Source organism: Helicoverpa armigera, chromosome 3, assembly GCF_030705265.1.
Source record: "Helicoverpa armigera isolate CAAS_96S chromosome 3, ASM3070526v1, whole genome shotgun sequence".
Lineage (NCBI taxonomy): Eukaryota > Metazoa > Arthropoda > Insecta > Lepidoptera > Noctuidae > Helicoverpa > Helicoverpa armigera.
In genome coordinates, this window is record NC_087122.1 from 7,335,251 (window position 1) to 7,362,957 (window position 27,707).

General features: G+C 39.2%; 2 protein-coding genes across 6 annotated transcripts in view; one reads left to right on the forward strand and one right to left on the reverse strand.

Annotated features, from left to right (window-relative positions):
- Positions 1-180: 180 nt before the first annotated feature.
- Positions 181-21,441, reverse strand: LOC110375176 (neuronal acetylcholine receptor subunit alpha-7). 3 transcript variants are annotated; one of them, XM_049836500.2, is made up of 11 exons: positions 21,135-21,441; positions 6,605-6,744; positions 6,152-6,196; positions 5,882-5,991; positions 3,802-3,982; positions 3,604-3,679; positions 3,209-3,403; positions 2,925-3,121; positions 2,599-2,843; positions 2,214-2,316; positions 181-2,128 (listed from the first exon to the last, which is right to left on the reverse strand). In XM_049836500.2, exons 2-11 carry the CDS (start codon positions 6,620-6,622, stop codon positions 1,976-1,978), a joined length of 1,323 nt encoding a protein of 440 aa, XP_049692457.1. In that variant the 5' UTR covers positions 6,623-6,744; positions 21,135-21,441; the 3' UTR covers positions 181-1,975. The 3 variants fall into 3 exon arrangements, with proteins under 3 accessions (XP_049692457.1, XP_049692456.1, XP_021188876.1); XM_049836499.2 differs by lacking the exon at positions 21,135-21,441 and adding an exon at positions 9,193-9,895; XM_021333201.3 differs by lacking the exon at positions 21,135-21,441 and adding an exon at positions 9,193-9,889 and having other exon boundaries at positions 2,632-2,843.
- Bbg (big bang) overlaps positions 16,359-27,707 on the forward strand; it is a 36,883-nt gene continuing 25,534 nt past the window's right edge. Inside the window, exons 1-2 of one of the 3 annotated variants that reach the window (XM_021333200.3) lie at positions 16,359-16,665; positions 24,666-26,372. In XM_021333200.3, the coding sequence (XP_021188875.3) occupies positions 24,715-26,372 (1,658 nt within the window). In that variant the 5' untranslated portion in view covers positions 16,359-16,665; positions 24,666-24,714. Of the gene's footprint in view, positions 16,666-22,214; positions 22,454-24,665; positions 26,373-27,707 lie in introns of those variants that run through there. The other 2 variants (XM_049836498.2, XM_049836497.2) reach the window with 2 other exon arrangements.

A 27,707-nucleotide genomic window follows, 5' to 3' on the forward strand; every position in this document is an offset into this window, starting at 1 on the left:
TCGGTTTGAACGCTTACTAGCGAGATTACACCCAAATATCTATTGAATTCAGGAGACCTCAAAACACCCTTACTCTTCCAGATTTAGAAATTCAGCTTTGCAGTACTTTATTGAAATAATGATATATCCATTGGAGCAAAAACTTTATTGATTGGTAGTTTGTAGTAAAAGAAAACAAAGTTTTTTGTTTCATTCGTTTATATTTAATAAACAAAGTGCAATTCAGAGTTAACCCTAACAATTGAACAAATGTTGGGGACAACGGGTTGTCCCATTGCCGACGGAGAGATGCCGCACGAGTTCTATCTAATACAAAGATAGAAACCCGCGTGTGCGGGTTGCGGCGCCCACCGTCCGGGTCGTCACACAACCTCTAGCGAATGGTAAGAAGATATAACAATAAATAAACTGATGACTTAAAAACATTGACTTGTAATCATATCCGGTCCGCAACTTCCATCGGACCGTCTAAGATTATTTTCAGCAACACCTCGGAAAAGGAAAACATTACAGGAGCCTTGCGAGGGTACATTCGCTTGTCGGTTGTACCCGCGCACTCTCTCTGCTTACACTACGTTTTCCTTTTGAGAGGCTCACAATGTTTTTGAATGAAATGAATACGATGACTTAGAACAACAAACGTAACAATCGATGATGACGGAGCAGTAAACTGAACTTGTCGAATGTTTCCGAGTGTGGCAGACGAGCGGCAGGACTGTCGGATGTCAGGATATAGTGTACCTGTGCTATCAACTGATCGTGCTTCGCATCTGTCAATATATAGGCACCTTTGTGTTAATACCCTCTATGTAACGAAAAACCGGTTCATGTTACAACTTCTTGTACTTATAAAATGTTGTATATCTTATAAAATGAGTTATATATTACATGTACATGTTTGAAACGATGGTCGTATCTGTTTGAATTAATTTTCGAAGAAGAAAATTTTACAAGCTAATATTATTTTCAGCATACGAATTACTGTAACTGTATGGAAAGAAGTACAAACGTGATATTAATATGTAATTTAATTATTTGTAAAAGTCGTTCCGAAAGACCCAGATATGACTTTATTAAAATAATATTTGTTTAACTACAACTTTTAACGAACGATTTATTAAGCTATAGCCATGGGTATTTTACCATTTATAACAATATCGACCCGTTCACAACGAGGCATATCACAACCTGTACCAATTGAATCAACATTGTTTGTAAAGTTCTATACTAGCTACTGACACAAATATATCCGAAAATAAAACTAGGGATTATAACCACGATTCATGGAATCGAACAAGAAGGAAACAAAGGGCCATTGTTTCACCGCCCAAACTCTAAACTGTACAATAGATTTCAAGAATCGAAGAAGTTCTAACAAAGTTTAATTTTTAAATGCGAATCAGGTCGTTCAACGGTAAGAAGGAAGACGTTTTTGTGCAAATATTTTCTGCCGCAGTCTTGTCTAGTGGGTGGCCACTTGCAGCGGCGAGGGTCGCGGGTCGCGGCCCGACGACCACTGCGCCGCGGCGCCGTGGCGTGGCGGCTTTAGTGCCTGTATAGCACGTACTGCCACTTTATCGCAGGGGGCGACCGTTCCGGGGACGGAACGTCTGATACGGAACCGCTCATTGAAACTCGTGACATACCCTAAGGGAAATATCGGGCGTAGAGTACGGGATTTATTCCACTGAGCGTGACGACCATTTGTCATTGTATTCTTGGAAGAAAGGGTACACAATCGCTGAATTTTTCAAGGGGTTAAAAGACGTTAGTCGGATGGGCAGTTATTTGTTGAACGTACAGGGTTGGCAGTCAGCGGTAACTTATGTCTACAGGGGGGCGCGGGCGGCGAGGCAAGCGGCGGCAACTCCGGCGTCGCGGCGTCACCGCCCGCGCCACTTCGCTCATCACAACTTAACAAATATTCGCGGTATCACAGAACTTTTCGCATGCGTATCCGCAAGCGGGCGGGTCGCTACGACACCATGATGTGTGGCGCGGACAGCAGCACGGCTAGCGTGGCGATGATTGTGAACAGGGTAAAGATAATAAGGCACAGTCTGTCCACGACCATGGCGGCGAACTTCCAGTCGCGCGAAATGTCCGCATCTTCGTCGTCCTTGCGCATCTGGAAAATTTTAAATCATGTCAAACTCTCTGCTATGTAGGTATATGTTAACCATCCACTAAAGCAAAGGTGGTAGTTTAGGTACCTGATCTGTGATGACTCTGATCTCCTTCAGAATGAGGGAGAGCTCGTAGTCGACACCGAAGCAACTGTGCGCCGCCAAGCCCGCGCCATTCTCCTCACCCCCCCTGCAACAAGTACGCTCTGTAGATACCGGCTACTTGCGGACCCTACACTACAGGTGGAGCCGAGGAACGGAGGGCACTACGGGAGTTATGCCGATTCGATGTTAAAGACCAGACCCAGATGTAGAAGTAACTAATCGAAAAGTGAAAATTATGCGATGGCCCGTGAAATAGTAAGTTGAATTGATGTTCAATGTTTTTGAAAATTCGTGAATTAGCTGTTAGGGTCGGGTTTACTGCGGAACGTTCGAGGCTGGGGTGAATTATCGTAACCGTGCTATTTACGGCGAGTAGTGTTCGTGTAGATCGTCGAGGGACCTGTAGTATCGGCAGCATTGCGGCTGCTGCGCTTGCGGGTGGCGGAAGTCGTCGTCGATGTCGAGCACGTTCGCTAGGAGCGACTTGGAGGAGCGCTCGCGCAGCTCCAGGTCGGGCGGCGGCGGCACGCGCGCCGGCGGCGGCGTCGTCGCCGACCCGGGCCGCGACATGCGCAGCACCCACGGCAGCCAGTACAGGAACACGCAACGAATCTATTCCAGCGAACAACAAATCAACATGTTACCACTCTAGATTTGCCTGCTTTCAATTACATCATCGAAACAATTACGAACCCAATCACTCATTTCGTGAGTGTCTGCGTGCCGGTGGTGGTAGTTGAGGATCAGTATGGTGGAGACGACGGAGGAAGCCACCATGAACATGATGCAGTTGAAGTAGGTGCCGAGCAGGGGCACGGCGTCTGACGTCGCTGGCATCGTCTCCGCCACCATGTTGAGGAACACCGTCAACGACAGTAATATCGTCACACCTGACCAAATAAATTAACGTTGTTACGTCTTGCAAGATACCAACCCAGAGTAAAAGAAAAAACTCTACTTGAAAATCTATATGTTACCTAAAGACAACTTCTCTCCGGAGTCTGGAGGCAAGGTGAACCCCAACAGAGCCATGGAGGCGATGAGCACGCAGGGCACGATCAGATTGAAGAAGTAGTAGAGCGTCTTCCGCCGGATCACCACCGCAAACGTGATGTCGATGTACGGCTCCGGACAACAGTTGTAGTAGATCTCGTTGCGCTTGCCGGGCACTCCTACGTCACAAAGTATAACTGAACACCTGATTTGCTTTACACATCATAAAAAAAGCTTTATCGATCGCGTTTAGTAGCATCAATTAAAAAGTTAATGACCTGAGCTTGAATTAAAGAAGAATTACTGTTTCGCCGTCGAGTCGTAAAGATAGCGTATAAAATGCTAAGCCGGATGTAGTGATTATAATAAATTATATTACCTATTAACTCCCATTCGCCATTCGTGACAAAACTGCTTATATCTCCACCCCCTTCATCCTGTAGTTGTAGATCCAACTGCAAAAGAAATAAAATATTAACGACCTGTAACAGATGCATGAAACGTCCTTTTGAAGTCAAAGACGTTGTACAAAATGCTTCTTAAGGAGGAGGGTTTTTATGGGGGTTAATATCCAGACCTGATAACCATCATAAGTCCAGCTGCCAAACTTCATCTCGCAACGTTGGTCGTCGAAGGGGAACCAGGTGATGTCGATCTTGCAGGTGCTCTTGAAGATGCCGGGCGGCACGTACAGGCACGAGCCGTTGTTGCGCACCACCACGTTCGTTGGATACGTGCTGTCGAACCCTTCGTCCGCGCTAAGTAATGAAACATGCGTATTAAAAGTAGGATCTACGTATATGTTGAACATTTTACGACGGAATAAGAATTTTAGTGAAATAAATTAATTATGTAATACAACATATATGTACCTATATTTCAAATGATAAAAAGTGGTAAATAAACAAATTTTAAATTAAAAACACTATAGGTGTTTTCTCATTAATGTTTGTTTGTGCTAAAATTAAACGGTAGTTGATTTTGCACAGCCAAAAAATAACCGTAATATATATCATAAAGTGAAGTAATACGTAGTAAGTATTATTAAGTAGGGACAACGTCACGGTCAAACTGTAACGTAGTAAAAATAAATCCAATTTATAGGATAACAATTTTAATCGGGGGTAATTAGGCGAACATTTTGCTACGTTGCGTAGAGTGAAACCTACGCGGTCGATCGTAGGACACGGCTACGAATTCTTGCATACGACGTGTACTGAGCGTAGTCGTAGTACTTTGGCGTAGTACTTGCTGTGGCGTAGTACTTTGGCGTAGTACTTGGCGTTTCAGTCTACTCATGTTAAGTTGACCTTATAACAGACTTTTTTTAAAGTAAATAAATTGTAACGACATAAAATGCTGAGTGGTACTCGTGAGTTAAAAAATATTAAATGAATTTTCTTTTTAGTGCAGTTGTAACTTTATCAAAATATCTGTTAAATTCATCTGTATTTAAAAGAGTTTATATTATAAGCTTCAATTTTTTATGTCAGCAAGTGATATTCAAAGCGCATAGTACCAGACATGACTTCAAAAGCAACGGTACACCTAGATACATTAAGGTCTCATATACATAGGTAATAGGTACTAGTCTGGGACGATGCAAGCAAACTAGGTTAATGATTTATATCAAGAGGAGGCAAGCATCCACCTATGTAATAATAACGTCATACTTCGTCCATTAATTTGCCAGCCAACCGTGGACCGTAATTATGGCCAGGCCTGCCCATGACGGCTTGCTGTGGTCGCCTAGTGGGACGCTAATAGTCCCACGGAATTTATTTGGAAACTTCAATTACGTCGTTAATTACGGTATTTTCCAATTAAATTGACAATTAGGTTAAATGGAGATAAATATTTCTTTATATGGATATTTCCAAGCTAGGATGATGATTGCGATTTTAACTTCGATTTAATGGTCGCTGTTCGATGTTTGAAACCGTATAGTTTTACTTTAGTGTTACTTATATTTTTTTGATGTTTATTCTGAGCTAACAATTATCACGGAAAAATAATACACACTTTCTCTATTCGACTTTGATTGATCGGAAATTAAATTAACAGTACTTTTTAGCCGTATGATTGAAAACGATAAAACATTAATCTTTCCTTAAAAACTAGTAAGCAATAAATATAGTACAAATCTTAATTTTTCATCAAGTGTCTGGAAATAATTAAATTTATTGGTTTAAAAGTAAGAAACTTTCCAATATTTAGTTTTAAGATACTTTGAGTTTAATTAATTGCTTGGAATTTTATTCTCACGCCAAATTAATAAAAGCTTCACACATTTGTTAAAAGAAGGAAACAGGTGCTTTTTTTAAGAATTCTGTCGAAAACTGTTTATATTGACGAATATTAATATCCTGCTGTTGACGAAATATCTAAAGTTGGCAGCATACGTAATCTGCGTAAATATTAAGGTCTTCGTTACTGAGGTATGTGAGACGAATTGGATGCAGTGGATGTATTGAGATTGGCATTATTATTGGGTTCAAGGCGATCTCAGTTATGCAACACACCACTCAACATTCCATTTTCAGACTTAATTGTCTTGATTGATATTGCTCTTAATTTCGCTATCGTTTCGTCTTTGGTTCTCTGTTTCTCCGAGAAGGAATTTAACTGTGGAATTTGTTTGTGTACAGTGAACGTACCTGTTGTACATAAGGACGTCTGGTTTCCATAGTCTGTGGGGCGGCACTCGTAAATCTTTGACCCCGCCGAAATCCGAAGTGTTCCACCTCAAGTTCATATCATTCCACTCCTAAACAAACGACATAACCGTACATTTACATTATTAGTAGATAACATAATACATAAAGATATGACAGCATTACAAACGTCGAATCTCATTCAAATGCAAAAACAATTAATTACTTTCTTGTTTATCTACACGCACGAACGTTATAAAAACGCATACTCACTAGTTTTAGCCAGATGTTTGTTATTAAAAGCTGGTTCTTCTCGTCCTGCGAACATAAATTTGTATTTTATTACTTCTCAGTCCCGTTTGTTCATGGTTTGAACTCAAATGAATCATTATTATACTGTGAGAGTCGGTCAACAAGGATTGTACAAAAACGTGTATCCGAACTGGTCCCAGGACAACGTCGTTTAGACAAAAACTGTCAATAATGTTTGAGTACTGACGCACACTAACGCAGTACTGCCCTGGTGAGGCGTGTGCATTTAAATTGTGAGGACATATTTAGAAGACTTGATAGGTTACTTGGCTTAATCGTTTTCGAAGCGGCTGGGCTGGTATCGAGGTAGTTTATTTATCGAACGGTACTTTTGGATAATCATGGGAACTACATTAATCTTGATGGCGAAGTTATAGTGGCGTGTAGGTATGTGAGTTTGTATAGGATGCTGACCACGTCGATGATCTGCATGAGCGTGAGGCCGAAGGAGAGCTGCAGCGGGTCGCTCTCGTTGACGACGGGCCTCTCCAGTACGTTGTAGTGGTCCAATAGGTGGTGCAGTAGCCGCTTCTCGTGGTACCCGCAGCGTGCCCCTATACATAAACAAAACACCCGCTTAAAATACTTCCAATTTCGGATACAAATCGCAAAAAAAAAACAATGTACCCATATTTCGGATTTAACAAATAAAAACTGATTACAAATAATTCAGTAATTGCAGACTTATTTCAAAAATGTATTGTTCAGATAAACGCTGTTGGCAAAAAAATGATTGTATGAAACATTTCGGCAAGAAACGGTCATTGTAGCTGGACTTTTTTTTTATTTTGAATTTATTGTTTAAGAAATTAGAACGTCTGATTAGAATCTTATTTTAAGGATACTCTTATTGTGTTATTTTCGTGACTATTTACCAATAAGAATCTTTATTCTATCCAGATATTTGAACCAAATATTCGGCTTAAACTTAATTTGCATCTTTCCCATCATCATCCTATCTTCGTCTACCTAAATCCGGGTTCCAAACTTAAGGCATAAAACCTCGAGAAGAAATGCAGAAAAACAAGAAAGATTTATGTAGTATACAGTTATGCATTAGCATATTGTATTATGTCTGTCTTGTGGGGATGCACGTGTGGCTACCGGTATCTTCGTAATGATGATCAGAAACCTCGAGACAGATAAAACCAATAAATAACGGCTTATAAATGGAAATAAGATTTTACTCTGATTATAAAATGATAAAATCTACACGGATTTTTGCATAATAGATATTTGAGGGAAACGACCCTATTAATAGATAGTTACACCTGCTTGCTGGAATCTAACAAATTGAGTATTTTTTTATTATTTATTTATGTATTATTTTAATTATTTCAAAACAGAAAATTCCCAAGGATAAAATAAATAACGGTACCAACTAGCTTCTAGAAATACTCCAATAACTTCTTAAGATACTTGTACGATCCGAGAACCTATCTAAGAAAATGTGTTAAGAACCATACATTGTATACAAATGCTAAGGTTTAGTTAAAATAACACAAAAACATGTTTAATTTGCTTATTGATGAGAGATTCATCAACATATTTCTAAATGTACCGATTGACCTTTTAACAGATAATTGCCAATACAAAAATATATGCTATCGGTGTTTGTTTAATTACGTAAGTAAAGTGAACTATGGCGGTATCCATTTCAAAATTGTCCATTATCTATAACGAGGGCAGGTAAAGGACATTATGGATTGAAAATTGTTTCAAGAAAACCAATTACTGCAAGTTATTAGTTTACCTCATCTTTTATGAATGTTACCGTTGTTGATAATCTACATATGCGTATGTTAAAATGTGATATTTCGTAGGCCATTAAAGTAGATTGGGGATATTGTTGTGCAAACATATTCTGGACAATCAACGTGTGATTAATATTATTGCCATCGCACGGCCATTAGTATGTATTTTAAATAACATCACATAACGCCCTGTACATATTTTGGCAGTTATGTTTGCGTCTCCAACTTAATAGCGAGTAGCTTGGAGCTACCTACCAAGGCACTAATATTTTTCATCATAATATTTTATAAACATTAATATGTGTAAATACATTTAAATAAATATTATTAAGGCTCTGTATACTTACTGAAAAAAAAATACCATAGTAGGTAGGTACGTAATATGTTATAGTAGTCATTATTTAGGTATTGCCATTTTACCAGCGGGTAATTTATCTTGATAACATTTTTTGTTCCGAGTGTAAATAATGCCAGTTATTTGTTCTAGAACTGCTGTGATTTATATCCGAATATTATTTAAGTCTATTATCAAGTAATTGTACATTACGAGAGTATCGGATGATCGATTTCTGATGATTACTGGCAGCTACGCGTGCCTCATTGTTCAAGTATTTTTTGTCCTCAAAATTGATGGATTTGTTGTTTACAATTTTTAAGTATATTCAATGGTAGAGAAATATAAGTGAACAAATTGTTCAAAACTGATTATGCATGTTGTGCTATTAGGTGTATTCGAGTATTATTGTATTTAATGAATATAAAATGTTATATAAAATGATCAAAAGCCTTAAAGTGAAGAGTTTGAACAGAGCCTTTTATCTTACACTTAAATCTCTTGAGATTATTAAGGGCTGCTGCTATTATCTCTTTTCTTTGCCTTTGGATACAAGTTGTTTTCTCTATAAAAAGGAAATGTATTCAAACATAATGAAGTAAATAATTTTAGAATGATGTTTATTGTGATCATAAAATCACGCCATGTGCTGTTTTCTGCAAACATTTCGATCTCATGCAGACATGGCTGCCATTTTGGTCTCTCCAATAAGATTTCCCCCACATAAAGATGTTTTTTTTCTCAACTACAATCTTTACGAGTCTCTTTGACTTGGTTACACTGTTATGTTTGTGTTAATTATGAGAATGACACATGTTTTGTAAGTTTATTGTGTTGTTGTGTTGGTATTCAATCAAGAATGAGGTGAGAGTGAGTCGGTATAGCGGCATGGAGCAGGTGGTGGTGGTGCTTACCCCTCGGCCAGAGCAGGCACAGCAGCAGCAGCAGGCCCGCGGGCGCCGCCAAGTGCGAGCGGCGCGCCCGCCCGCCCATGTCAGCGCCGCGACGCCGCCGCGCGCGCGCCGCCGCCGCCGCCGCCCGCGCCGCGCCATTCCCCCCGACCGCGCGACCCGTCCCCCGCCTACCAAACGCCGCACTCCCGCTTCTCTATTAGGATCTATCGAACACGATCGGCTTAAAATTCAATCTTTTTACGGTTTTCATATGTATGCAACTTGTTCACGACCGCTCGCCGACGGCCACGCGTGCCGTCCGATCCTCAAACATCGCCTACTGCGCCGAGGGGATGTGTGTGGAGTCACGGCGTGTTTTTGATCATTGTTGTTCAGCGGAGTGCGGCCGACCGTGGGGCAGCGGAGCCGCCGGTGTGCGGACTGACGGAGCGCCGGGGCGCGCAGCCGCGCCGCCGCCGCCGCCCATTCAACCGCCACGCCGCTGCGCGCTGCCTCCGACCTTGTCTCCGCCGCGCCTGCACGAGCTGCTCCGGCACGCACACCACGCACCACTACATCACACACCCCTCATTGATGCTTATTACCACTCTCAATTATCAACTTATCTAAACTCTTCCTGATTAAATCTTGACATTTAAGTTACTGAATTTTATTTCCCTCTTTATCCAAATAACTGTTAATTTTATACTGTCTCTAAGTACATTACTTGTAGGTATGGGTATTTATGTATGCACCGGAGGCTCTGGAGTGTCTGCGTAAAGGGTTTGTTTAACGTGTGTATTTTTTCTGGATAATAAGACAGGGATCTGGTAAATATTCGTGTATTTAGTTAGCATATTTTGTGTAATTTGAGTGGTGTATGAGGCTCGTGTGTCGTGTTGTGCGGCGCGAGGCGGCGACAGTGCGGGTAGCTCGGCGCGGGGCCGCGTGCGATCAATGAGGCCGCTCTCTTCCCTGCTCACAGCCTCCCTGCGCCCCCCGCCTGCCGCACACGTTTCGCCTTACCATGCTGAATTCATCCCGTGACTATGGCACTTCGAATTCGAACATTAATTTAAAAATATTAGCTGACACACTTTTTTATGGGGTCGAATAAAGTTATGTTGAAAAGGTAATCTGATAACCGGAGGACCATTAAACCCCATTCTATATTATTTCAGACGCAAAGCTTTCAAACCTGTAATTTGTACTCGTGGAAGAAAATTGTTTATCAACCATTTTATGGGGGAGAAATTTTCTTCGCAATTTCTGCCACTGCTTGACTATCTTGTTTCAAGATTTTACAGGAAGAATATAAATATAGCCCTACCCATTTTTTTCCTAGCAATATTTTGCATTAAACATTAGTTGCAATGATTTTTTTTCAGCATTCACAAATGATTCTGGTGCTGAAAAAAGCCTACACATAACTGAGTGTTTTCATTATAAGAAATATAGTTTGCAGGTATATTTACATGGAAGTGAATGGGTTCGCTAGGCAGCGAGAGAGGCGACCGCGAGGCATGCCTCCGCCTAATGTCGCACAACCTGATAATGAAGGGTGTTTGCTCATTACCGCAACCACTTTACGCTCGCACGCGGCTGCGCTCACCGCTCACCGCTCAGCGACACTTAACACTTAGCAGATATTCAAAGCTCACACATTTATATTATACACGCTACACTTCCTCCTACCCTTCGTCAAACTCCCATTCTGAAAACGTCGTGTACCAAGGTTCGTGAATTACGTAAATGCTGGTGATTATAACTTTCCTAACAAGATAAAATAATTGACTCGCTCATTAATTCACTCCTTGAATTAATGAGTACCTTGAGATAATTAGTACCGTAGTGCAGGCAATTAATTATCAACAACAAAGTAAAGGACGGGAACAATGCTATAGTCGGAGTTCACGATCCAGTACCAAGTCTTTATTAGGCGTTGGATATGTTTTGTAAATGGCAAATGTGTTGAGAACTAGGAAGTTTGCGAAACTCGGAGAAAGCGACCAAGGAGTAGGTACGAACCGTTGAATGGCGCAGTAAGAACAAAAGCAGTTCATTTGCTACAAACTAGGCGAAATAATGAACGTCATATACCTGACTCCCTGAGTGAAATGTCAAAAGTAAAGGTTAAAAGTTAGGAGTGCACAAGCGCAAGTGTATGGGCGGCCGAGGTTCGCCTGCATTAGGCACTCATCGCCACCCACATAGCGTCCACATGCGGAGTCGCTGCCAACTCGCTGTACTCACTTCGATACATTAAAAGCTTACGGAACTTCCACTTCTTCACAGTATTGCTACTATTTACTTGTATGTAGGTAGGTATATCAAAGTTAAAGATTCTCGGAAAATTGAGAACCTTTAGCAGAAGATATATTTTAAAACCACGAGTGTACCAATTAGGGGCAGCTAGTAGCAATTAGGTAGCAACTCTCTATATAAATATGTATTTCGAGGGAGAATGGTTTGTTTGTATCCAAAAGGCTCCGAAACTACTGGACCGATTTAAAAATTCGTTCCATTTTGGGAAGCTAGATTATCTCCAAGTAACATAAGCTATCTTTTATCATGGTCCGGGATGAAGTGCCCAAAGGATTCGAGTGTATCTAAACTTTATACCCAACATTTCTTTATAGTAAGAATGTGCTTAGACCTTCGATACAGATAATCCCGAATGAACTCCTTGACTTCGTTGACAATGAAACCAGTTCTCCATACATAATCATCACATCACGAATGCTTTAAAATCTTTCTTATCTTTAAACTTATAATTTCCATACCATAAATAAGACATTTTTTTCAGAACGAAATTACATTCGATTCTAAAATATTGATCGAAACATAAGTACGTATTTATGTGGCAGATACCGTTATTTATAAAAAGCATGTAACAGTGCTTTTGTAAGTTTGCTGTTTTTACGAGTCGATATGAAATTGCTTTCGCTGTTTTATGTGTGGACGTAAGTAGAGCTTGGGTAGCGTTGGTGTGGCGTGGCGGTGTTGTGGCGCGGCGTCACGGCATCGCGTGACCGCTCGATGGCTGCCTGCAAATTGCACATTACACGCCGCGTTCGGCCTGCAACCGACCATTAGTGCATTCCCGCAGATTACTTCATAGCGAAACCGACCATGTTAAACTGTTACATTTTTTATAGATCAGCGAAATTAGTTTTGAAAGACACTGTCAGTGCCACTAAGATGACAAAATATCTGCCGGTAACTTGATTGATTTAAAGTGCTGTAAATAATAGGCAACTTCTTTTTATAACAGTGTAACACTTAATTCCTTTTTATTGTTCTGACAGATTAACCGTTAAATTAGGTAAGTAAATAGTTATGTAATAAGTGGTTCTTAATAACTAGCCTACGAAGATATATTAAGAATTTTGAAAACGCTAACTCACCATTTAAGCTATAAATACTACCGCACTAAAATAATCAAATTGACAAATACTAATGTTACCTTATATTACTTAATACATAGGTACTACTTATAGTCAAGTGTTACATGTACTGTAAGTACTACATATTTGATGATTAGACCTATACATATTTCCGCTCATCGATACCTACTAGACTAGATAAATTCTTGAAACAATTTGATCGGATTAACCTTTTGTAATGGGGTTTGATCTTATTTATTAACAGAAAGCCAATTGGGGTTATTATAAATGTAAACGAACGGTAGACTTCACTTTAATAAATATTTAAAGCAAAGTAAAACGATGTAATATTATCAGCAGTATTTCTGTGAAATACTTGTGCGCCGTGAAACATGTCGATGAAAAAATTGTTTCATTTTCATGATTGCTTCATTTGATTTATGACTGCGGAAAGGGTGTCGTTAATATTGCACGGACTATGAAATGTACCAAATTATATTTATGTGTTTGTATTGGGTGACCGAGGGCGACGGGTTGGTCGCACTGATTACTTATTAATGACTACGGCCTGCCAACCCCCGAGCGCCGATAAATATTGTACCAAACAAATTGTTTCATTGATCGCCAGTAAACAAACAGAAAGAGAATACCAATTATCTCTAAATTTGGAAACTCATAAGAACAGGAGTGATTTATTGAGTAACCTAGTTGAACTTAGAATATCGATTTGGTGGATGTGGTCAATAGTAGATGGGGACGCTAGTCATTACTCAAAAGCTCTATTCATTGTTACTATATTATGAGTTAATGATTCTCGGAAATGTAATATGAGGTGACTAGAAATAGTCTCACATAGAAGACAAGGTGTTACCGCAGATATTTATTACGTGACGTCTTTAGGTCGACCGACAGTTTTGTAAGTGTGCAGTGCACTTTTATGCGGAAACATCGTACAACTATCACGAACATAATATTTTGAAATACTGACTTTAAATATTTCCTACAGTATAAGAGTTTAAACGCGCCAAGAGAATATCTTAAGGACAGATTTATCGAAGCGACGGTAAGTGACTGGGATGTTTGCCTTCGGAGCGCTGAGTTCCGGATATGAAACTCGTGACAAATTGTGGAATGTTATGTGTCTGACGGTGACATATGGTTTTATAGCGCAAGAAGTCTTTCATTTTGAGAGACTTCCATTATGTGATGGCAAAACATTTGTAGCTACGATTTGTAGCTGTAGTATGAAAGTATGCGACTTATTGATTTTCCTCTGAAAGGGGTAAGCAGACAAAGCGGAACAAATATGAGGTATGCCTAACCACACGTCTTGTTGCGTACCTTATGAGCCATGTACACCGATAATATGTTAGTTATGGGGTCGCCAGTAATGATGATTGCTGGCCTGTCGCTACGTGCAAGGAAACCAGCTTTCCTCGTTTGACTTTTACAACTTCGGCGAACGAAGATAAAATACATACCACATTTTTTAAATTTCTAGGTCGTGGTACTTAAATGTAGTCAGGCCCTTAAAAAAGCTGTATTGACTGCATTGGTTTTAAAACTGTGCGAATCTAAAGTGAGCATAAAAGGTAAAGGAATTTCATCCAATTTTGTAGACACAAGATTCTGTAAGGCGAACTGCGGATAAATTTCAATTAAGAACATAGTCAGGTATGTTCATTACAATAAAGTTAGTGGTTCTCAAAGTATGTAGGTACGAACTCACACGTGTAGAGAGCACCTCGCCGTGAGCCTTACCGGGTGTAATTGGGTGAGCGTCTCACGCCTGCTATGGAAGAAGCCGGCGCGATTTTCATTAACCTCAAATGAGAAAAATGCCGTCGTCGTGTTTGTTCCTCAGATAGGAGTGTTGTTTAACGACTGCGGAATATTCTCCATGATGAGACTTTTGATAATAGACCTTTGAGTATTTTGATGTGTTTTCTCATTCTCGTGATGGCCAAGATTAAGACAATATATCATTCTTTTGCATAATGAACCATATAAACTTTTCAGTTTTATACTTTAGATTTTCTTTGTTCGGTTTGAAGAGATTTTTCAGGATTCGGGTATAAAAATCGATAAACCAAAATTAATATACATAATTAATATACATAATATACATAAATTAATATACGGATCATTAAACATGTAAGTTCGGTTTACGCTTGACTGGCTTTTTAATTAAATCCTTTAAAGGCAGGTAGGTATCTAAATTTTCGACGCACGTAATTGGCCGGGGCTACAGTAAGATTGGGTATACATAGAGGTGTATAAATAATTTATACTTTGGCGTATAGTGTTTAGCTAATTAACACTGAAGTAGATACGTGTGTGCAATTATATGTAAGACAGCCGCAATAATTTAAGACACCCGTTAGGTGGCGAAGGCAGTGAAATGAGCTGTATCTAACTTGGACAAGAGTTTAGATATTAATATCGATTTTGCTTTGTGTTACCAAAAAAAAAAAACAAGAATATAACTAACTTAGTTACTAACTAGTTATTAAAAGGTTCTTCCTGAACAAGCTAAAAATATCCCTACATTAAAATCTTCAAATCGTTCAATGATTAAGTATGCTGTGTTTATCCGCTGTGCACCGATTTCTTTGAACAATTTTATAAATTGATGTTTCAAATAAAATTGCAAGCAACTTGACACGTGTCTTCGGCGTCACTTCAAAGCTTTGTTAAACTTCAAGTTGTATTAAGTAAAGACACTAACTTGAGACTACTTTGTGTTTTATTAAAGATTAATTATTATATTGTAGAATTTTTAAAAGTTTGTCGGAGCTTAAGAGCTTTCGAAAAGAAATTATGGATAGCTGGGGCATCATGGCATGGGCATGGGTTCATTTTTTAAATTTGGCTTGAAATAGTTAATATTGTTTATTTATAATATGAAATCTGGAAAATTATACACAAGCGCTCATCACTATACAATTACCTTTTTATATTTATTTACTAAAAATCTAAAAGAGTTTCAATATTTAGTCTATGTAAACGGAATAGTTATGAACGTAGTAAGACACAATAAATAATGAATGATTAAAAACTCACCATAACAATCAGATGAGTCAACAGATTGACCAATTAAGATAATCGTTGAAATCTGTGGTTGAAATTATAATTTCCTTGTTTCACCATAGGCCTCTTATAACCTATCACAAGTTGGTATGCCATGCCAGACAGCCAGTGACATCGAAGGTATTATGAAACTATACATTGTTTTAGTTTGTTTTGAGGTCCGAGTCTGAGTGAAATTACAGTTTTTGTTTCATTAGGGGATTAGCACTTAGAGCGCCGAATAATTGAATTAGCGGTTGATTGTCTGCATGACAAGAAGGAAAAGTGCTTGCAAACTTATCTCTCGTGTTATCTGGCAGAGAATTGGCACTTACTTTCACTGTCTTTCAGTTCGTCAATGTCTAGCTGACTGATGTTGATCGAAACAAGCAAAAAGTTTTTGGTTACGTCTGTTATGTAAAAGTGACCCTGCCATTATGTCAATACGTGAAGCCTATTATACTCACGATATCTGAATGTCGTAGAATTACCTAATTCAATTAGAACCGCGTGTGGTCGGCTTCGGCAATGTCTTCCAGTCGAGGTGATACCGTCTTGCTATGGACACGAAGGTACCGATTTGCTTAGGAACATATCGTAGGGCTACAGCTCTTCCTAAGACTTTCCTCGCATAGTGACATAGAAATGTGAAACTTTCTTGTAGATCTCCGCGGTACGGTGTCAAGTGCGATTATAGCGAACATTGTGGCAGGGCGGCCGGCGTGCGGCGTGGTGAGAGCGCGGCCCGGTTGCGACCGGTCGGCCCCACCTGGTGCGCGGGCGCACACGCCGCTCTGCGCCGCCGACGTCGCGACGCTCGCTCGCGCTGCGCCCGTGTGCGCTTCCCCCGATACCAACTCGTAGCAATCCTAAGGATTTTATACCGAATATCGCGAAACTCACGCACTACTGAAGTTACGATGTTTTGAACGTTGTTATGTGCCGTGGGACGGTTTCAGTACAGTGAATGTTTACTAGCTGAATTAAGTGTCTTAAAGAAAATTTTGTATTCGTGCATATTGGAGGAAAATTTGTAAGGGTGAGTATTATTGAATAGAATTAGTTGGTTGAAAGCGGGAGTCCTTGGGCTTGTGTTACATGGATTGACGTGGGTAACATAAACAATGGTGCGTGGAGCACAATAATTATTATGCGGGTTCCCATGTCGGGTAGCGGGCTAAGGTCAGCGGAGCAGCCGTGTGCGTGGTAATGAGATTAGGGAGGGCGGCGAGGCTGCGTTCCCGCGTCCCGGCGCCGCGACCCCGCGTCCCGCGTCCCGCGCCCGCCACCCCGCACTCACCGCGTGCGCCGCCCGCCGCAATCCTTGTTCTATTTTCCCGCCCGCCCTAATGATACGGCATTTATTTAAGCTCAAGTTTATCAATGTCTTTATTACAATATGCGTTTTAAAATTACAATTGTAGAATGTATGTAGGTACTTATTTTATTTTTATTCTCAGTATTTAATTAGTACGTAACTTTGTCAGACTTTACTTCATTTAGGTTCGCATTCGTATGACACAAAAATAAATGGCCTTTTTGTTTAAACATTCAAGAAAAATCTATCAACATTAAAAGTTATTCTAATCATCTTTGCTGCTATTAGATACTTATTCGCCTAATAATACCGTCGTCTTAAAACTAAAAATAACTAATTAAAGTTTAGATGTTAATAATCTGGTTTCATCTTACAAATTCAATACTGGTTTTGTAACGCTCGTATTCCTTATTTTGGGTAAAATATCTACCAGTAAAGTTAAGAACTAACTTTTTGATATGAAATCACCAAGTTAATTTAATTGATAAAGATCTATTGCAGTCAGCAGATTCAATGGCATGAGAGTTATGTTGAGACAAGCTAACTGTTACTTGCTGGTTACTGAACTTTAACGTAAAGTATGAAAATACGCGTTTGATCAGCACCGACAGCGGCTTTCTCTTGTTATTTACTACGCAGGTACTAACTGCAATACTGATGTTAAATCCCCATTTCATTATATCTTAGGCTTTGAAGAGATGCGATTCCGGATTTGAATGCTTTGCTAAGTTTTATTACGAATCAAACTGTAAAATACCGCAACCACACAAATACGAATATTTAAATATATTATACCTATACGATGGCCTATGGGCAAAAATATGAAACTTAGTAAGAAAAGTAATACCCAAAATATTATTAATTTGAAAGGGAAGTTATAAATAATGACACATATTAACACGAACGTATTAAAGTTCTGCCATAAAAAACGAGACGTGTTTAATGTGGTGTGTAAAAAACGTATCCGATTAACAGATTCATTCATATGGCTGCGATTAGCGGTGATAAGTTGCAACGAGTTATAGAGACGGGTATCGAATCCTTATGTCGGACTTGCTTGTCGATATTTGGGTGGCGATTGGTCCACGGTCGGTCGCACGCTCATAGGATGTTCACCTCTAGCCGATGGTCCATTATGGCGGCTGCGACACCGCTAATGTCTGATGTCATGCTCGCGGTGACAACGCCTACGATTTCCTAACTTTTATATTTCACGCCATTTTTTATTATTTATACTTGCAGCCGGTAGAAGGTCTAAAAAGTGGTTTTACTGGTCAAACTTCTTAAAATTTTTGTAGACTTTTTTGTTTTGTATTTCGATTTAAAATAAAAAATAGAAGCAGAATTAATTGTTAATGACAACTTTTACTTATAAAAAGCTATTAAAACGATTTAATAAACTTTAGAATAACGTCATTAATTTATTATACAGAAGAGGCTAATGCTAAAATTAATCCTCTGATATCCAATTTGGACAAATGCAAATTTCAAAGATGAACGACGTTCAAATTGTGATGAAACGTACATTATATTTCCATTTATCACAAACATACCAAATTCAATATCGAATCTGACGGGCATCATTATTTACAGCTACAGTTTAATTTAATTTCCAAAGTCTTGATTGTTCATCAAAAAATCTTTCTAGTAATTTTATTAAGTATACGTGCGCTGCGATGAGGTTTCTAAAAGAATTTTTGCATTTACCAAGTTTGAATAGCTTTTAATAAATAAATTACTCCTTAATCTGGTGGGCGATATTGCTCAGCGGGGGAGAAACTTATTAAGTTTCTTGTTTTGTACCTCACCTAAACAGAACATCTACCTTTTTAGGAGCTTGATAATTGTACGAGATGAAATTCTGCATGAAACAGTTTATTTATTTTGTGTTTACACACACCATTGTGTTGACAATGATGCATCAATAGATTGACATTTCTCATGCTTGTGTCATGCTAATTAGGGTTCCGTAGCCAAAATGGCAAAAACGGAACCCTTATAGTTTCGTCATGTCCGTCTGTCCGTCTGTCCGTCTGTCCGTCTGTCCGTCTGTCCGTCTGTCACAGCCGATTTACTCGGAAACTATAAGTACTACAGTGATGAAATTTGATGGGAATATGTGTTGTATGAACCGCTACAAAAATATGACACTAAATAGTAAAAAAAAGAATTGGGGGTGGGGCCCCCCATACATGTAACTGAGGGATGAAATTTTTTTTCGATGTACATACCCGTGTGGGGTATCAATGGAAAGGTCTTTTAAAATGATATAAAGTTTTCTAAAAAACATTTTTCTTAAAGTGAACGGTTTTTGAGATATCAGCTCTCAAAGTCGTAAAAAGTATGTCCCCCCCCCTCTATTTTTATAACTACGGGGTATAAAATTCTAAAAAAAATAGAGGTGATGCATGCTAATTAACTCTTTCAACGATTTTTGGTTTGATCAAAGTATCTCTTATAGTTTTTGAGATAGGTTGATTTAACTGTAATTTACGGAACCCTTCGTGCACGAGTCCGACTCGCACTTGGCCGGTTTTTATTTTATTATTGATACGATAAATTCCATTGTTAGATGCATTGCTGTGTACTTAACTAAAGATAAACGGTTATATTGAATAAAAGATCTCAATTATAATGATCGGGATAATATCTCTGAGAACGATAATACTTAAGATTAAAATATCGTCATAATTAACACGACGTAGCACTCGTAAATAATAACATGCTTAATCCGTCGCAGCGCATGGAAGTTAATTAAAATATAAGAGGCCGGGATTTTAATTCATTATTTGCGGTATCTCTGGAATCGGTTAATTCCTCGTTGAAATGTTTTTCCGATGGAGCGGTTAAGGATAAATAAATAATTATTTGTGATAAAGTCTGGTTGGGAATGCATGTTTTTGAATTCCATTTTAGCTATCATGGTTCTTGATCCGCGGTGTTCGTTTGTTACGCCTGTCTGACCGCTGTTTTTGGCGACACATATCTAGATAATGTCCAAACCACTCGCCTTTTGCGGCCCGCTTCTTCTTTATAAGCGGAGATTTTATCAACCTTATTTCAATTTCGTGTGAGATAAGCGAAGGAGGGCTCTTCGTGATATATCTACTAGCATACAATCGTCCTATAGTTATGTTTGTGCCTAGTTGTTGACTGTTATGACGCGCTGATTGCCGCCGCGCCGCGGGCTATGTAAATGTCGCATGCCGATGGAGTCATAGGTTCAGAAACCAATATATTTGTTGCAAAATTGTTTAGAAAACGGTGTTTTATATAATAACGGACATTGGAAATTTACAATAAAGGGGCTAGAGGGTCAATTGGCAGGGAAACTTTATTGACATGCTGATTGTTATGGTTCGAAAAAAATAAAAATAAGATCTTTATAAAAAATCAATAGGAAGACGTCGATCATAAAGTGGTTTGTAAAGGAAGTTGGCACTTTAGGCAAGCGAGCTTTTTGTTGATGTTCACATATTGAAGACGTGATATCACACCCGACACTCATCATTATCGCCTCTTATCCAGCAAGTTCCGTTCACATTATTTTAGAAAAGAACGTGACACATAAAGATGAAGAATTATATACGAATATGGGAAAAATAACCTTCCTAATTACATAGGTGCGTAACTGCGATAACGGAATATTGATCGTTTATGAGTGGGTAATTTTCGAGCCATTATATTTGAATACGATGATTGGTTTAAAAATGGCATGTTAATTAGTATGGGTACTAAATTACAATGATTCTGGCCACATTTTGGAGCTGCGTGCGTAAGTGTGCCAGTGTGCAATGTGAGTTGTCTCTGTGTAACGTTACGCGTGCCGGTGGCTACCTGACCTCTGGAACTGTTAAAGCAGGTTTATGCACCTCGACGCTGTGCAAAGTATGTTTAATTACTCATTAGTCTTCCCAAAATATCCGGTTACGTTTATACAAAATACACCATCGCTGTGAAATTAACTAAGCTTTACAACGATAATAACGTAAATCAAGAAAATATACGTAACCAAGCTTTTCCAGGCTTAAGTTTTGTTATCAACCGCATCACTATTTATTACAATCAATTTAAAGATAAACTTTCAAAACAGTAGCTTTTCCCTCAAAACGGTATCAAGGATATGTATCTGAGAAATTCCCCAGCAATTAGTTAGCTAGTCACGTATCACACAAGAATCTTCTACTTACATTTAAATAAGCAGAATGTATGGCGTTGCAACGTAGTAAACACGGAGCGGAGCAATAAATAAGGCTAGCATTGTGTCGGTATCGCGTTCGTTGATATTGCACGCCACTGTAGTGCGCTTGCACAACTCGGGGATCCTCTAATTAGATGAGTTGGTGCGATTGGCCCTCGCCCGGCTGCCGACGACCACGAATGTTGCGTTACGTTATACTTTTCCTTTTTATTTTTCATGTCTTAATATGCATAGCTAATATTGTTGCGCACTAATCGATCACGGCTAAGACGCAGTTGTTTTTGAAAGTTGTTGCGACATACTGAACAGCTGTACCTGTCTATAACTACGTCCGTGATTACGACTAGAGTTAGATTAAATACTTAACAAATCGATTATTTATTATTCCTACGTGCAACTAACATAAATGTCGATGTAGGTCCGTTGCATTAGTCTAAAGAGGTCGGTCGTTTCATATTCTGATAAGGATTGGAAATCCTGATGTGGTTCTTGGTGCAATTTTATGCAATAAAAGGAGGCGATGGCATCCTTAAGTGGAGCGATTGAGTAATGTGGTTTTTAAAGGCGAACGATTTACTGCAAAGAAGTTGGTGATTTAATCTTTATAAATATACAGTCCACTATTGTATCGATCAGCAATTATATATTACGTATGTATGTATGTGAATAAAATATGATATTAACAAAAGAATTTACATAAATAAAATATTTTAAATTGACTTCGTAATAGTTCGGATAAATATTTCGAAAAACTGATAGAAAGTTGTTGTAAGTTATGTAAGATATTTTCGCAATACACCTATATTTATTCAATATTTTGAATTTATCATGCAATTTAATTATAAAAAATTTTACTGTGGTTGCTGTCTAACTATTGTATTCTAAGATTGGTCTTACGACTGTGTCTAATGTATAAAAACTGTTGCTTACGTCATGGTTTGTCTGCGGCCTCAGCCAGCAGTTAATTAGATTCTGCTTGATTGTGTGATAAAGAGCACAACTATGCAAATTGATAGCAGTGTTTGCGCGTCTGATAACTGATAAGTGGTACATTCGCCTACAAACGTCGAGTGCAGTGACTGCTGTGTTTGTTTTGCCGCATGTGTCACTGTCAACGTGGGCTTGTGACACTTCTGCTCACATAGTCGCTGACCTAGCAGTCCTGCTGTGCTAAAATGAGAAGATCAGTAGATACCCACAGTTCCACCTGCCGGACCTCATCACTGTTAGTGATATTTTTGATTCTATGTAAATTTTTCTGCCGGTTATTGTGTTTGAGTTTCCGTGGGCGTCCTATTGTACTATTCGGTAAGGCAAAGATGATAATTGTATCTCAGATCTTTTGTTCTATTCATATTTAACGTCGGCACTTAATAATGTTGTAGATATTTCGTTTTTGAATACCTATTTTGGTTACTAAATATTTAATCTCAAAACAAGAACTGCGCCACACAATGGTCAGGACAGAATTTACAACACATCTGAGAAAGAAGACATAAGGACTGGATGATAGGTGAAAACTATTTGCATGTTGATTTGAGATCGCTTTGTAAAAGTTAACTTAGGAGTTTCTTTGTTGCTGGTAGACGTGTAGCTGACTGCCGAGTACTTACTGACGACCCACTTCTTGTGGTTGCACTACCGATGAATTTAGTTCTGTTCGCTTGGTGGAGCAATAAACGCATGACCATTCAACATACATAATGCAAAGTTCAATGAAATAAAAACAAATGTGTAATCTTGACTAATATCGTTCGCGAAGTACATTTATCGACATTAGCATGTACACAAACGATGAAACAATAGGAGAACGTAACGTTTCACCCACTTGTTCACAAGCTGTGTAATTAGCGATCTTCCAAATTCCGTCTAAAACAACACGCGCTTACGCCAGATTACCGGCGAGTCGTGAACACAATGAATATTCATAGGTAACACCATTAGTACTACATTATGAATGGATTAGGCGTGTGTTATAATATCCCAAGTTCATGACTGACTAACGGTTTTCTTTATACGTTCTCCAAACTTGCCTCGTATAACTATTAAACATGATTTGCCTACTTTCCATACGTAGGTGTATTTTTTATAACTGGTCGTCGAACATGTATAAATAAAATCTTCTTTTGTATTGTAGGTTACGGTGTAAAGATTCAATTATGAGATATCGCTAAACAATACCACATACGATGCAGCAACCTTTCTTTGTTTACGCGGCAACAAAGTGAAACGAAGTTGATTCTGCCGATGTGTTTGTATTTGCTCCCATTCTACCGGAGTCTCGTTAGCCAAGGTCACGCACTGTGCTCTGCCGACACTACATTTATATTTTTATCACACAATATTAATAAAAAACCTGTTTCTTCGTTTACTACCTTTTAGGTTGCAAAATGTTAAAGCCTAGGAATGAGGAATGAAATAAGTAACTAATCGAAAACGGAAATGTTCAGTCAGTAAATTCCGTCGCTATTATCGCTGCAGCTATAATTCGTAGTATCAGCATTCAGCGTGTGGTTGCTAGGAATTTGTTAGTTAGACCACTTTACATTTCTTAGTTTCGTTTTCATTATTTTCCGTATGACGTAAAAGTTTAGACATTTAATTCTTCATTCGCATTTTTTACCCATGTGAGTCACGCATTACACATACTATGTAACAATAAATGTGATGTAAAATCACATGTATATGACTATATGACTATCTTATACCTGACATATACACTTTGTATCATACTATCTGCATGCGTAAAGCTCACTGTTAAACCTGTATGGACCTAACCAACAAACATTGCGTGGCCGGTTAGGAAGCAGACAGTAATTTCGTACGAAAATTGTCGAGAGCCGTGAGAAAGAGTGGCCCTTCGGAACGGGACCCGGGAGTAACGGGCTCTCGCAGCCGCCCCGCAGCCCCGGGCGATATGCTAATGCGTCGATTCTCCGCGAATACCGCCGACAACGCTGTACTGCCTCTGGTGCTACTAACCCACATCTCGCCCAATCCAATGATGCGACTGTTTGTGGTCAACACGTTCGCTCGCCACGAACACGCTCGTTATACTTTCATATCGATCAACGAAAGTTTCGGCTGCTCGTGAGTAGGAAGTAGGTGTATACCTAGTTGACTAAAAAGAAACAAAATGATCTAAGATACCTGCTGAGGTGAGAAGGAATTTATTTGTTGAACGGTAGCAGTGTTGAACTTGTTAATGACAAGATGATTATGATGAGTTTGCATTACGGATGATTCCACCTTACCTACTTATTACAAACGAATGTTTATGATACACGACCTTATTTTTATTTTGTACATTATACCATATTTGGTCGAGTGGTTTATATCAATAGGCGTAACGGAGATCGACATTTCCGATCTTGGCTCATCTCAGCTCGTTTAAGTGCAGCGCAACGGTGAAAGAGAGAGGCTACGCGCAGTTCTTGCGTGCTGTTCGTCGCGCGCGCAACTCCAAACATTAACTATTGCAGTTTTATTACGTCAGCTCATTATTATTTTTTGTCTGCAGGTTCGTTTCTGAAAGTGGTGATTAAAATTGCGCGGGCGCGTCTCGCGGGATGGCGACGGACGCGGCTGCGGAGGACTTCGTCACCATAGTTCCGGTTGGCGAAGGCCGACCATCTACTCGAGATCCTTCTTTCGTCACTGTCCTCACCGTAAGCGCAGCGGCTGGTGCCGCAGAGGTGACCGTGCGCAGACCCCGAGGTGAACGCCTTGGCCTGGGGCTCAAATTTGAAGGAGGATCTGCGGCTGCTGAGAAAGTTCGGAGACTTCTGGTACAATCATGTGCAGAAGATAGTCCCGCAGCAAACGCAACTGCGCCTTGGGGAAAACTCATACCTGGAGATGAAATTTTAGCAATAGACGGAGAATCAGTGTCTAACTTAACGAGAATAGATTGTGTTCGGAGGCTCAAAGATTCAGATGAAACATTAACTTTACTTGTGCGACATTTTGAACAAGATAACAAAACGGAAAGAAACGGCATGGATGTGATTGAATCTCTTATTAAATCTGCACACGCTTCTGAAATAGTGCGACCTACAACATTACCACCACCGGTTCCGCCTAGAAAACTAGGAAAGAAAAACTCATTTAAAGACAAACAGCTCCTACAAACTGTTGGCGAGCAAAACTTATCCAATAACGAAAATCAGGCAGAATCTCAAATGAATGGGAAAAATAACGGCATTTCTACAATAACAAAGTTGTCGAGAAAATCTTCATTTGACAGTCACATTCTACGGCAAAGTAAAGAAGGAATAACTTACTTGAAAAAAGGCTCTCCAGAAGAAGTAAGACGCTTAGTGCGACGTTTGTCAGATGGAAAAGCTATGCCACCTGAAGCTGAAGTGTACATAGACTTATTGTCTACAGAGTGGGAACGCTGTCTTGTCTTAGCTGACGCAGAGTCCGACGACACGAGCAGCTCGATATCTACAGTTGTGGATAGATTAGGATCCATGGCAAGTTCCGTAGAAAACAGTATTCCTTCAACCCCAATTATGCAACCTAAAACTATAGATATACAGAAAGTATTAAATTGTATTGAAAATATTGACACAAATATTCTAAAAGATATGACAAGCAAAAGATTTTTAGAAAAACGTTTTGAAGTTAATAACGAATCAAAGTTAACAGAGAAAAACTTTATCACAAACGGTTTTAACAATCAGGAGAACGCAACACAAAAACTACTACACAATGACAAGAATAATAACAACACGATTGTTTCAAACATAACAAACAACGTGGCAGGAAATCAAACATCTCAAACTAAGAAAGTTGAAAGTAAATCAGAAAATGCTGCCGAGAAGCCTAAGCCTATGCCGAGAAACACAAAAATTGAACGTTCTGTGAGTGAGAAGAAGCCAAGACCTATTCCCGTACCAGACATTCCCCCACCGCCTATCCCAGAGTCCTTATTGACACCTACTAAGAAGAACTGCATAGAAACGTGGTTACAGCGTTCGGAAGCCGAGATGAACAGTAAGACAGTTGAAAAAGTGGAGGAAGTTCCGACGCCAGAGGTGTTACCGCGATTGATAGACTTCGTGCCTAAACATCAATACAAAGAAAATAGCAGTGACTCCCCCTTAACGCGACCAACGTCCGCCCCGCCGCCCCCACCGACGGAGACTCGAGAAGACGGCTCCGGAGCATCCCTCGACACTATCGGCGAACTGGATGAATCTACTGATGTCACCGATAACGTGTAAGTACCATACAACTTTGTTTACTGTTATGTATTGTGATAACGTGTGGGTAAAGGGGTTCCTCACAAGTCAAGATGACTGAAGTAAACTTTATTACATGGACTATAGCAATATTTTTTTAAAACAAACGTGATTAATTTTCCTTGATGATTTTCAAAAAAAGTTCACATGTTGATCCCGGTACCAGATGTAATATATTAGTAAACACGAACATTTAAAAAGATTTCACGTCTCACAAGTGTAGGTCAAATTAATTTGTTAAGCGTTATTTTCATAACAAATCATAGTCTAGCACGCGAACATTCATGCGAACAACCGGGAACACTTAATTTTTCAATTACAAGTTATGAATATGCATATTTTTAATTTCATTAACAGTGTGGAAATATTCGTTGTATCGTTTTTAAGAATTAGCTGTTGCAAGAATAAGATCAAGGCAAAAATTAGATTAAGTAACCATTTATGAATTTAAATTTTTACAAGGCAAGTTTGCAGGTCGAAATTGCGTGAATAATGTGAAACTATTCAATAATAGACGCTGAATTAGATTAAAGATTTGCTTAGGAGAAATAAAATACCGCGAATGTCATTGTCGCTGAACAATAACGTTTCGTGGCGCGACAAATGCTCCATCAAAAGATTTGTTCCGCGTATCCGTCACCGGGTCCGCTTGCTTGTTAAAATAAATACGAGCCATTTGGACATAAACCTGGCTATTCCTCGTCGTGACTTGATGGCCTATCTCGTAAAATACTTCTCTACGTGTAGAAGGTTTAGTGTGGGGCGTATGCAATACGAATTATAGTTACATATCTTCAATATTCAAATACTTAACTTATTCATATACCTACAGGTATAAAAATGAATTTTCCACCAAAAACGGTACCTACGAGTTACGAATTTTAGTAGACAACATACTTTATATAATAATATTCTTTTCATCATAAATACAGTGTTTTTTTGGCAGATATATTACCTAGAACAACTGTTATTATGCAAAAGTATACATTTATGTTGTCTCATGCACATGTGTAAAGTACATCGAACTTCGCATGAGCAGGGAAAACTGCTCCCACAGAAACTCGGTCATCAATGAAAGAAAGTAAATTTTCACCTTAGGGGAAGTAATCACTGGTTGCAATTGAAAATATCCATTTACAAGTGAGCCGAGCAAATGGTTAGTAATGAACCTAACGTTTTCCAACAGAACTGGAAGCGAGTTTTATGTTTTCTCTAGTTTCTTGTGATGGGCGGGACCAGGCGGGCACAGCTGTGCGCGCTGTGACGGCCAACCATGATTGCTCCGAGGCTTTGGATATATTATAATCAAATGC